At 40.6% G+C, this 12,008-nt stretch overlaps 1 protein-coding gene across 1 annotated transcript in view; it reads left to right on the top strand.

Moving 5' to 3' along the window:
• Positions 1–12,008, top strand: part of ndst2a (N-deacetylase/N-sulfotransferase (heparan glucosaminyl) 2a) — a 145,126-nt gene that overhangs the window by 97,787 nt on the left and 35,331 nt on the right. The window contains exons 4-6 of the mRNA XM_078288887.1: positions 4,283–4,370; positions 4,717–4,871; positions 8,083–8,268. Of these exons, the coding sequence (XP_078145013.1) occupies positions 4,283–4,370; positions 4,717–4,871; positions 8,083–8,268 (429 nt within the window). The remainder of the gene's footprint in view (positions 1–4,282; positions 4,371–4,716; positions 4,872–8,082; positions 8,269–12,008) is intronic.

Here is a 12,008-nt window from a genome sequence, read left to right as displayed (position 1 = left end):
AATTGATGCATTAAATGAGCAGAGAATTAAATGAGGGGAAGTAGCGGGCGTGACGGACTGTGACGTTACTGGTTGTCCATGAAGATTTGTGTTTTTAACTAACATGTAGCCTAAAGAAATATGAATTCAAGAAGTTCAAGAAGAGAAATGGCTCACGTGTTTTGCGTCATCGATCGGTTTTTGCAATCGGCGACTATAAAGCATTATTGGAATTCTCCGATCTCATATTTATACTGAATATCGGCCGATTCCGATTGCTGGCCGATCGATCGCGGCATCCCTAATAAAAAATATGGACAATTGTTAGATATAGTCCAGACCTTTTTCTATGTAGGAAATTTGTGTGACTGGACCTGCTGGAATTGTACATGAATACCCCTCTAATAAAGCATGGTCGATTTCAGGCAAAAACGTCAACATAAATTAACCTAAACAAATTCAAACAGTCAAATTTTGCACACTGGTTTCCGACCAAAAAAAATTAACAACTGTAGGTGTTGTAGACAGTAGGCAGTAAGTGTATTTCCTGTGTTTTTGTGGAATTCCACACCACTTTGGCTAAGGAAATGGTATCATGTTTATTTAACTGTGTACTGTAAGTGTTCCTTCAGTATTTCCGTCAATAGATATTAGCCTACTTTCTTAAAAGAAATTTCTTTGAAGATGTATTTATAACTCCTAACTAGGGCTGAACGATTTTGAAAAAATATCTAATTGCGATTATTTTGACTGATATTGCAACTGCGATATGATTTGTGATATTTGAGGGAATGATAATTTTTACATCATTATTCTCATTTTCATTGAAAAACGTATTAAAATGATTATGGTGTGATTTTTGCGGGTATCTGTACCAAACAAAGATATTTTCTTAAGTCTGTAGAATATGATGTGTAGGCCAGGACATCTCTGCAGCATGACAATATTTAATTTAAAATGGTATTTTGACACACATTTCGCCTTTAACAAATATTGCGCCTCCTGCGATTTGAAAATTGCAGTAGGCCATATTGCGATTTCGATAAAATTTCGATTAATTGTTCAGCCCTACTCCTAACTACATGGCTCTTGTGACTTTACCCTTGAAAAGTAAGACCGTCATAATGAAGGCAAAATGTGTTTACTTTCAACCAACCATTCTAAAAACTAATATGACCCAGCAAATTAGAATCAGTTGCACATGACACAGAATAGCATCTAAAAAAAAATTTTTTTTGCACAGCGAATGTTGTAGTTACAATTAGATTGAGCTAGAAGAGCTGTGTTTTGCATAAAAGATTTGGAATTTATTAAGCTGGATATATTTGTTTTCTTTCTGGTGTTTGCAGGATGGTCAGGACTAGATTGAGCTGTGCGCGCGCCTGATTGACAGGCAGTAGGGACACCTCAGAGCTCACCTGATTGGTTGAGATTTTTACCAGGAGCAGTTAGATTTTGGAGATCCTGAAAAACTGAGACGATCACAGAGGCCCGGGCCCAATCCCAAACCAGCCCCTAACCCCTCGCCCTATCCACCCCCCCCCCCATCCCACCCCCCATCGATGCATACTCGAACGTCGGCTAGCAGGAAGCGCACCTGCAACAGGAGACTAGATGAAACACCATTCAAATGTTAAGTTCCGTCTCTCTACTTTGTCAAGTATTTTGATCAGTTACACACACGTTTGTTTTCCTCACGCTGACTTACAGCCTCAAACAAAATCACGGAATGTGTTGTGAAGTTTACAACTAAAAAAGGAGAATAGCACTTTGTCCCTAAGGTCGCTTGACTTGTAACAAACCCATAAATGCCTTTATGCATGCAAACAAAAAAAGTCCAGTTTACTTCACATTTCATTCTCATGGTTTTGGATGTTATGTGTTTACAGGACAGTTGCAACCTGTTATCGTTGCCTCTCGTAAAATTTGCAACGTCAAAACAGCCGCGCGAGCACGGCGTCTATCGGTTGCCATGGTGATGACTGCTTCCAATTCTTCCGGTAGAGTGGCAAGGGCGTCCCATAGTTTGTCAATTCATTTCTACCCTCCCCCTTCATCCGGAGGCACCTCCACAGCTGCGAGTGTAACTTGATTTGGAGTGACACTTGGTAGTGAAGTGGTAGTGGGTAGGGGCTGGTTTGGGATTGGGCCCTGATCTCCTCTCAGACCAATTTAATTACTGATAGCTGAAAAGGTGTTATTAAATTTTCACCAAATAATACAAAAAGAAAGTTGCCTACCCCAGCTTTAATATATGAATATACATATCTGTCTGTAATATTTTGGTTCTCAACTTTATGAATTGCTGTTTTCAGCCAGAACGAATGCCGTTCGGAAAGCTGAAATACAGGATTTCCCCAGTTTGCCTCCCCCTCTAGCGGCGAAAAGTATTTGAAATGATGCTACTACAACCAAACAACCACGGAAGTATTATATTGTCAGTTATATTATCAAAGAAGGCGTAGCAGCCAGTGTTACTTGTGTGTTGTTAAAGTTTAAGATCAGCCATTGCAAAAGGGTGTCATAAGCCTTACGAGGTTGTGCTCTTAGTTACATAGCCAGGGCAGAGAGAAGAAACACAGAGGCACAGGAAAATGCAGAACCTCATTTATAATTCCTATGACTCCACCCTCACTGAGTCCTCATCGTCATACTTTGCTGACTCTACTTCCAATCCACATTCATCAGCTTGGACATGCTAGTGTGTAAAATAGCTGTACAGTCTCTGCAATTGTGTAAAAAGTCGCCCTGTCAACCTGGCTCCAGCATGGAGGTCCATTGGAGAATTAGCTGTTCACTAATAATGGTTAGGATTGTTGTGGTGTTGGTGTAGGTCCATTTAGTAATGTTATGAATGAAAGTGAAAAGTCTGATGAGGTGGATTTGTTTCCAAATGTCTTGTCTTTAGCCCTAGTCTCTACTCCAAAACACTCTTGAGTTGTTGAGACTCTGACTTGAGAAGAGTTAGCTCAGTTAACCTGAACAAACTGTTGTTCTTTGGCTTTGTTAGCTAACTATCTGGGCTTTCTGTCCATCATCTTCTCCAGTCTGGACTCAAGCGAAAGATTTCGGTCTATTTGCTAAATGAAAACTGTATTGCTGGGTACAATACTTAACACTAAATCCATATTACATAATATATCATTGAAATTTGCATCGAATAATATCGTGCATTGATGACATGCATTAGGAGATGTAAGAAATAAAATGAATATTGCGCGTTTTATATGAATACACTCTGTTCTTTGTCCTGCAAAGTGGAGTGCCTTTTGTCCTACTTACTACAATGATGTAATCAGTGCTTGAATGCATGCATGATCACTATATATGGTTATGTGTGGTTTTAAGTGATTCTATAGGTGGACATGCAGTTAAAAGTCCGAACTGGTGGGTTGGTTTTGAGCCAAGTAGGTTTGGCTATGGGCCAAGATTTATAGTTTTGTTTACTTTAACCTATATAAGTGGATCGTAAACTCCTGTCTTGGTCACTTCTTTGTTGCTTGTCTGGAACACTGAACTGAACCATGCATGTCTGAATAAAGAATCCACAGAAGACTCTTGAACCTTGCTTATTCATTTTGACCCACAACGGGGAAGTAAAACTTTGCATTTACAGAGACAAATTGAAGCAGCAATTGATTTGAATATCTCCATTCCTCTTTATCAGGCAAACAAAATGTAAACAGGCTTCTGTGGTGCAGTGAACTCAAATAACTTCACATGGAAAAGTAACTGTTAATAACGTAAAAATGCACATTCAAATGTTAAGAGAAAAAATGGTAACATGTTAACATTCACAAAGAAATAGCTGGTAACAACATGGAAACATTCACATTGTAAATATAAAAACATAGCTCTTAGTAAGTTGAACTTTAATATTAGTAACTAGGCTCAGTCCTGTCAGAGTTAACATCCACTGGGTATTTTAGTAATTTCAGTGTTTTGATACTGTCAAAGCTTCCAGATGACATTACTTTTGTTGATCATGTTGATCTGTTTAGAGATCTCTGAAATGTCTGAAATGTGTCCAATCCATCTGCCTTGAGATTAGCTGGTGCTGCTTAATGATGCCCACTATAACTGTTGAACAGATGTAGTTTGGTCCAGTGGGGCCTCCATACTCTCTACAGTCATAAAGCGAAAAACGAACCCTGCTTTTCTGTAAAACGACACGGTATAAGTATTGGTGTAAAAATAAAATTGCAGCGTATTGGCGTATGTGTTTTGTGTTTGTTTTTATGTGTGTACATAAAATGCACTTCAGTCAGTATGAAGTTCAGATCTGTTTTTCATTCCTTCACAGGCCTTACTCAACACTCAAAACAAGCTGCGAACGTTGGTCCCTAATTTCACCTTCAACCTGGGCTTTTCTGGAAAGTTCTACCATACAGGTATGGAACAGCTCACACCACATTACCTGGCCCACCGGCAGCACCGCTTCCTGTTTGAATCGGTGCTGTCATAGTGTGGGAGTTTAATTAGAACAGCCTGGCAAATTACACTGTTCTCTCTCTCTCTCACACTCTCTCTCTCTCACACACTCTCTCTCTCTCTCTCCATCTGTGTGGAGGAAAGGTGATAGATGAGGGCCATCATCTCTACCTTCTCCTTATCTTCATTTCACAGACAACACACGCACTTTCCCATTCTCTCACACACTTGTTCAATCACCCACTCTCTTGCGTGTGTGTGTGTGTGTGTGTGTGTGTGTGTGTGCGTGTGTGCATGTGTGTTCAGGTACTGATGAAGAGGACCATGGAGATGACATGCTGCTGCGGCACAGGAAGGACTTCTGGTGGTTCCCTCACATGTGGAGCCACATGCAGCCTCACCTCTTCCACAATGTCAGTGTCCTGGCCGAGCAGATGAGGCTCAACATGTTCTTCGCTCAGGTTAGCATCAATGCACTGGCCAGTTGAAGGAGTGTGTAGCTACATGGCTTGCCAAAAGAGTGTGTGGCTACTGGAAGGAGTGTGTGGCTACATGGCTTGTCAAAGGAGTGTGGCTACATGAGTAGTCAAAGGAATGTGTGGCTACATGAGCACTCGAATGAGTACATGGCTACATGACTGGTTGAAGGAGTATGGCTACATGGAAGGAGTGTATTGTTAGGTTAAGAAGTGTGTGTGGCTAGTCGAAGGAGTGTGTGTGGCTAGTCGAACAGCCCATGATAACCTGAAAGCAGTGTTCAGCAACCAGCCCATATATATTATATAGTTTATAGTTTCAATCAAATGTTAAAGTTTCTCATTGGTGTCTGTTCCTTTTGATTTTATTTATATGGCATTTAAAACAAGAGCAAATAGTTAAAATGCTCAGTTTCATGTACCAAAGCCTGAAAAGAGCTATTCTACTTTGTAATTTAGATTGGACTACTGGTGACCATTATTTTTTGTACTTTCATTATTAGGCCACAGCCATGGTCCAAAGATGATTATTATTTGGCTTGTTTTAATTGCAATCGATGCTATTTGTGATACTTGAAGCTGCAATAAGCCACTGCACTACAGAGGCATACTAAGGACCAACCATGCATAAAGGCTAATAGCTAATCTAAACGTACCTACGGAGAAGTTTTGCCGGTTACCAGTCTTGCTTTGATATGAAAATCAAACGACTCTTTTCATTGAGTGACTCATAAAGAATTGATTCTCATAAAGATCCGAACTTCACACATAACACTACACACTTGCCCACTGGATGTCTCTCGCTCTCTCTCTCTCTCTCTCTCTCTCCCTCAGAAAGTAGAGTTCTATTACCCCCTAGTGGCACTTTCAGCACTTGGCTTTTATCTTTTCAGGAAAGAATTGGTCATTTTCATCTCACATTTCTGGCATATTGGGTTTATTATCTCTATGTTCAGAATGGAGCTATAGCCCAAAAAGTCCCAATGCTGAGTGGATATATGGGAGGAAAATGAACCCATACCTCTCTGATTGCCTTGTTTTCCTCAACTTCAATTGAATTATGTCCATTCATTTTTTATCATGTTCATATTTTTATATATCAATATCTCCTGTCCCTCCCATCTCAATATCTTTATCTTCCAGCTAACCAAAGAGACTATTACTCACATGAGCAGTAGTCGTCTCTTTGAGAACCTCAGTCTGGATGTAGAGCTCTTCCTACCACTGAGACAGCTTATCTTAAGACAACGAATAACATGCTTTGTAGCTGATGTGGTAAATCCTCTGTTTTAGTTCTCCCGGCTCTAGTGTTGATTGTTCTTCCCTACTTTAGTTTCTCAAACACTGGGTCGACATCTCTGGTACCGCTCTTGACTGGTTTTCCTCATATCTGCAGATACTGATACTGCTCTAGACTGGCTTTACTCCTATCTGCTGATACTGGTACTGTTCTAGACTGGTTGTCCTCGTATCTGCTAGGTTCGTTGTCCTTGTATCTGCAAGGAAAAAAATACTTTCTCTGTAGCAATTGGCTAGTCCAGGTCATCATTGGAAAAAGTTACTTGCAGTGTCCCCCAGGGGTAAACTGTGATCCATGTTTTTTTGTCATGCCAGAAACTGAATTTGAATTGCATTCATTTGAACTTTTGATGCTTGAATTGAATCATTGTTTTCAAAAATTGAAACCGATTTGAAGAATTTGAATTTCTATTGTCAAATCTGAAACTGAATGTAATGGTTTGATTTTGAATTTGGTCATTGTTGCTTTGCAACTTTAAACTTTTATTTCAAACTAGTTTGAGGTAAAAATTCAAAAAATGCTTTCAAATTCAGTTACAGTTACTCACAATTCAATTTCAAGTCTGACACACGCATCCAGGGAACTATGCTGCAATATTGTAATATTGTTTAATGAAATCTATCGTTCTGCAGTTCAGGCTGAAGACTAAAGGCCCTGACACACCAGGCCGACGGTTGGCCGACGGCCAATGTCGGGCCGTCGGTAAGCGTCTGTGTGCCTAGTTTTTGCGGTGTGTCCCGCACCATTGGCACTAGTCGGACCCTGTCGGCGTCTTTTCGGCTGATTGAGCATGTTGAATCGGCGTCGGAGCCCGTCGGTGAGAGAGATCACTCTGATTGGTAGTTCGTGTTTTGCCTCTGGATGATTGGACTGATAAATTCCTTCAACATGTGGAACTGAACAGGAAAGAGCCGAGCGAAATTTTTAAAATCGGAGGTTTCATTTATCTCCAGCTCTCGACACAGGTTGGGGAAAGCCCCTTGAGCCTGTCGCTGGAGTATCCATGATTTCACCCATTTAGTGCGGTTTCTCCTTATTTTTCGCCTCCGCCTCTTCCTTTCTTCTTCCACAACCAAAAGACCAAGGGCTGACAACGGCAGTGCCATTTGCAACTTCTTATCAGACATAAGGTATGGAGAGTTATTTCCCCTCACGCAGGCGCAGAACGTACGTGCTAGTTGGCCGTTGACTGTAGTCTTTGCGGTGTGTTCAAGTGCAACTTTTTGGACCAGACACAGGCGACGTGAGGCGACGCAACAGTCGGCCTTCGTCGCCGCTGGTTCTTTGATGTCGGTTTGGTGTGTCAGGGCCTAAGAGGCTCTGGAATAACCTGCTGACTCAGCGTCCTCCTTTCTTTTAAAATGCACTTTTTCTAAGATAGCCTTGGTCTATATTCTGTTTTTATTTGTTTTAATTATTCTGTGCATTTGCCGTTTTTATTTTATTATTTTTTCTTCTTTACTTATTGTTCACATTTTTATGTAATGCTCACCTTTGTATTTATCTTGCAATGCACTTTGAAGCCCTGTTCTCATATGTCCTCGATATAATAAAGGCTATTATTTTTGGTCTGTTTCATTCTTTCACCTCCTTCTCCTCTCCTCTTCCTTTCCTTTCTTCCTCACTCTGTACGCTTTCCCCCTTCCTCTCCTCCTTTTCCTTCTTCCATTCCTCTTCTCCCTTGCTTGCTCTCCTACCCTCCCTTCCTTCATCTCCTCACATCCCTTCTTCCTTTCCTCACCTCCCTTCTTCCTTTCCTTGCTTCCTCTCCTCATCCTTTCCCTTCTTACCTTCTCTTGCCCTCCCTTACTCTCTTACTCCCCCCCCCCCCCGCCTCTCCATTTGCCTCTCTCCCTCCCTCCATCACATCTTCCCTCCATCCTTCCCTCTTTTCAGGAGCATGGCATCCCTACAGATATGGGCTATGCTGTGGCCCCCCACCACTCTGGGGTTTATCCAGTTCACAGCCAGCTGTATGAGGCCTGGAAGTCAGTGTGGGGCATCAAGGTGACCAGCACAGAGGAATACCCGCACCTCCGGCCCGCTCGATACCGCCGAGGCTTCATCCACAGCAGCATCCAGGTGAGCCCGGTCTCCATGACCCATACTCATATCAGTCAACCATCACTCATGCAATTGATGTGCTTTCTGGTCGGAAATAAAGGCAAAGGAAATGATGAAGCATAATGTGTACAGCTGCGTCCCCCAGACCGATTTTGGAGATGGGTCACACACAACATCAACTGAGATTATAACCCATGTTATAATCTCAGAAGTCCGATTTTAATATTACCATATTAAAAAATAAATCCAAAACAAAACCAAAATGTGTGTAGCACTGTGCACCTTGTTGTTGAATGGATTCAACCAACCAAAAGTGGGAGGTGTTACATGTAAACAGTGCCCCCTGGAAACACTCACTGTGGGACTCCACTTTGACTACATTAAAGTCTTACTGTAACCTATGTTCATTAACTCAGGGAGGCCTAGGCCTACACAGCTTCTGACCCCTTGTTCCTCTCTCTTACAAACACACACCTACCATTCACTCATAACCCATAGACAAAGACATACGCACTCATACACACACACACATACACACATCTGCACACACACATGCACAATTTGTGTTTGTGTTAAATTTTAATACTCTATTCAATGAATTGTGTGCTGATTCTAAAAGGGTCTTGTGTCTGCATTACATAACGCATGAATGAACCAACCTCTGCTGTTAAAGACCTCACCTTATCCTTCGACCCTTAGTTAAATGATCAATAATTTAGTGTTAACTAAAGGTGTAATGTTGCAGTGTAATCGAGAAGAACTGTTAATATTGCATTTTCAACAATAATTATTTAAGTATTAGTTGTGATTCCAAATTGAACTTTATGAGGCTGATATTGACTGATTTTTAGATATTGTATCTTATCACTTGTGCCACCTTATGAAAATTCATAATTGTTCATACTCAGTGCCACTGTGCGTAAAGACCCATATTCCTTACATTAATATTAACCACGTGGGAGGACATCCCCTACAGTAGCATTCTCTATTTCTATTAGGATTGGACCGATATTCGATATTATCGCGATATTTCGTAAATATTGCTATATTTCAGATATTTCACAATCAGCCTGTTTTTCTGGAAATAGCAGGAATGAGCAAATTATACCAAATGGTCATTTGGATAATAGCGTATATCATGATATTTTGGTGGGACAGTATTGGATATCGCCCAAGCCTAATCTCTATTTCAGAAATATTGTTGAAAGGTTTTTCCAGGATGAATTAGACTCTGGGATTAAAATTGAATAAAATTATATAAAAAACATTAAGAGAATGCCTTTACATAAAAATAGGTTTTAAGAAGTGACTTAAAAGATACTGATTGAAAGGCAAAGGCTTTGGAAAGAAATTCATACATAGGCATTAACTTCACTATTAATATTTCTCTAAGAAACAAATCAAGCATTTAAGCAGAAGCCTTTAGATCAAAATGGCTTTAAGATAATGAAAAACATAGTACATTCAATCAGGTGTCCCCAAATTTTTGACGGGCAGTGTATATCCAATAATCCTGATAGCACATGAATGCACCTCCATCCTCTAGCACTGGCTTCCTGTCGCATTTATTTACCTGGCAGGACAGAAGTTTTGCTGTTTGAATGTTAAGAAAACAACATTTGAACCTAAACAAAGAATAATCTACACTAGCTGTTGAACATAGCTATTTAATATCAGAGGTATTTGTGGACCCCTGCCCTCACTATGCCAGGAAGTCATTCCAGATACACCTACAGCAAACCGTATAGAGATAGTTGCACTTGCCTCGATGTACTAGTAAAGTGGGTAGGGGTTGTTTTAGGGAGACTCTCGTCTCTTGGTCTTGTGTTCTGTGCTTGCCAGCCTGATAAGGAGAGTCATTTCATATCCCACCATTCTTCAGTTAGATGGAGGAGAAGCATTTATAGCAGAGATCTGAGTTGAAGTGACTTGTTAAGCTCAATGAAAGCACCATCTGGAGAGGCAAGCTCTGTTGTTCAGTGTTGAATGACTAATGTAATGTTTTGATAGGAACTATGTCCACATCCACAGGCTTTCTGTACATCTGTTGCAGACCTCTTTAGATGTCCCACTCTATCTTGTGATCATAGTGAAGCCAGCAGGGACTGAAGGGAGTTCATTATTTTCCTCCACTTGGTTTTTGAAGAGAGTCATTAACCATTATTGTTCATATGTAAACGATAATAACTGAAAGTTATCTCTGTTATATTCATAAAAGAACAGACTTCCTGCTAGGCTTTGCTCCTGACTACATTGAGCTTTATTCAACAAACCACTGACAACACCGTTTGTAAAATTTAGAAATTCATTTAAAGTTTTTTAGATCTGTGATGTGTGATGCTGAAACGAACATGTCGACTTTTCAGTTAAACTGAATACACGCACACGACCGATGCCATTCAAGATGGTAGCACGCTCCTGTGTCTCTGCTTATGGCAAGTGCTTGTTGTGAATTTTTGATCTTTTCATGTGACTGTGCCCATTATACTGTGCGTTTTATTCTGTGGAACGGTTGCAGTGGGATTTATTTGCTGATCTGGTCCTGCGTTTGTTCTTGCCTACTGGCTCCCTCAGACTGCCTCCCCGTTCCTCCCATCGTTGTCTGCTGGTTTCATTGCTGTGGCTTGCTATTTATATGGCGACATGCCAATCTGGCCCTGTGTCTACTGATATCCGACTTTTGCTGCTCCTACCTGTATCTCATCTCCTCTCACCGCTGTGTGCTGCCCTCACTCCCCGCTCCTGTCTGCCGTTTGCTGCCAGTGGTCCCCTACACACACACACACGCTTCATGATGTCAGTCTCACATAATCAGAATTTTGTTTAATTTAGATCACAAATTACAGTGACTTTCATTCTAACTCTCCTTTGTTTACCTATTTTGTGTGATACTGGAGCTGAGGAGAAATAACACTTTTAATGGCTTTCTCCCATCTTGTGTTCGCCTTTTTGTTTTTATGGACTCAGTGGACTTGATCTGTCACTATAGCCTCTTGGTCTTGCAAGACAATTTTATAATCTTTAATCTAAGTTTTTTCAAAATAATGTCTGTCAGAGTTTCGGTGCAGGTCGAGTTTCAGCTTTGTGCATTTGAATGTGCATAGTTTACTTGCAAAAATTGACATGGTTTGAATATGGGCTAAGTCAACTGTCTCTTGGACAGGGACATGGCTGTTAATGGCTATAATGTTTATAGAGTTGACCATCCAAGGAGAGGTTAGGGTATTAATAAATGCCATGCAAATGTTCTGATATCCAAATCTGTCAGTAAGCAGTTTGAACTTTTAGCTTTGAACCTTAACATACTGTATCACTATTGTTGGTTGCTACAGGGTCCCCTCAATGATTAACGCAATCATTGTGTAATTGCAGCTATTTGGAACACTACACTGGGCTAAGCCACGGTAACTTGAAACGTTTGTTTTAGGCAATTGGTTGTATTGGTTATATACAGCCTCTCTCAAGAGAGCTAAATCAGAATTTTATCTCATAACTGCTTAAAATGACCCTAAGAATTTCTGGCGAACTCAAAATGTTTCGTCCGCTAATGTAACCTCCAGTGAGCTGCCTCCTCGGATTGTAAAGGACTCTTTCACTGTGTCTGACAAATCAGAGATGCTGAACTGTTTTAACAAGAGTTTTGTTGCCTCTGGTTCCTTGTTTGACACTTTATCTTCTGATAAATCTTTTAATGATCATGTGAATTCTTCCACTCCTATTGGATGCATAGGTGAAGGTCACATCTTCTCTTTTACTCC

Source organism: Centroberyx gerrardi, chromosome 15 (genome assembly GCF_048128805.1).
Source record: "Centroberyx gerrardi isolate f3 chromosome 15, fCenGer3.hap1.cur.20231027, whole genome shotgun sequence".
Lineage (NCBI taxonomy): Eukaryota > Metazoa > Chordata > Actinopteri > Beryciformes > Berycidae > Centroberyx > Centroberyx gerrardi.
The sequence above is the reverse complement of the archived record's forward strand: the minus strand, read 5'-3'. Positions and strand labels throughout refer to the sequence as shown.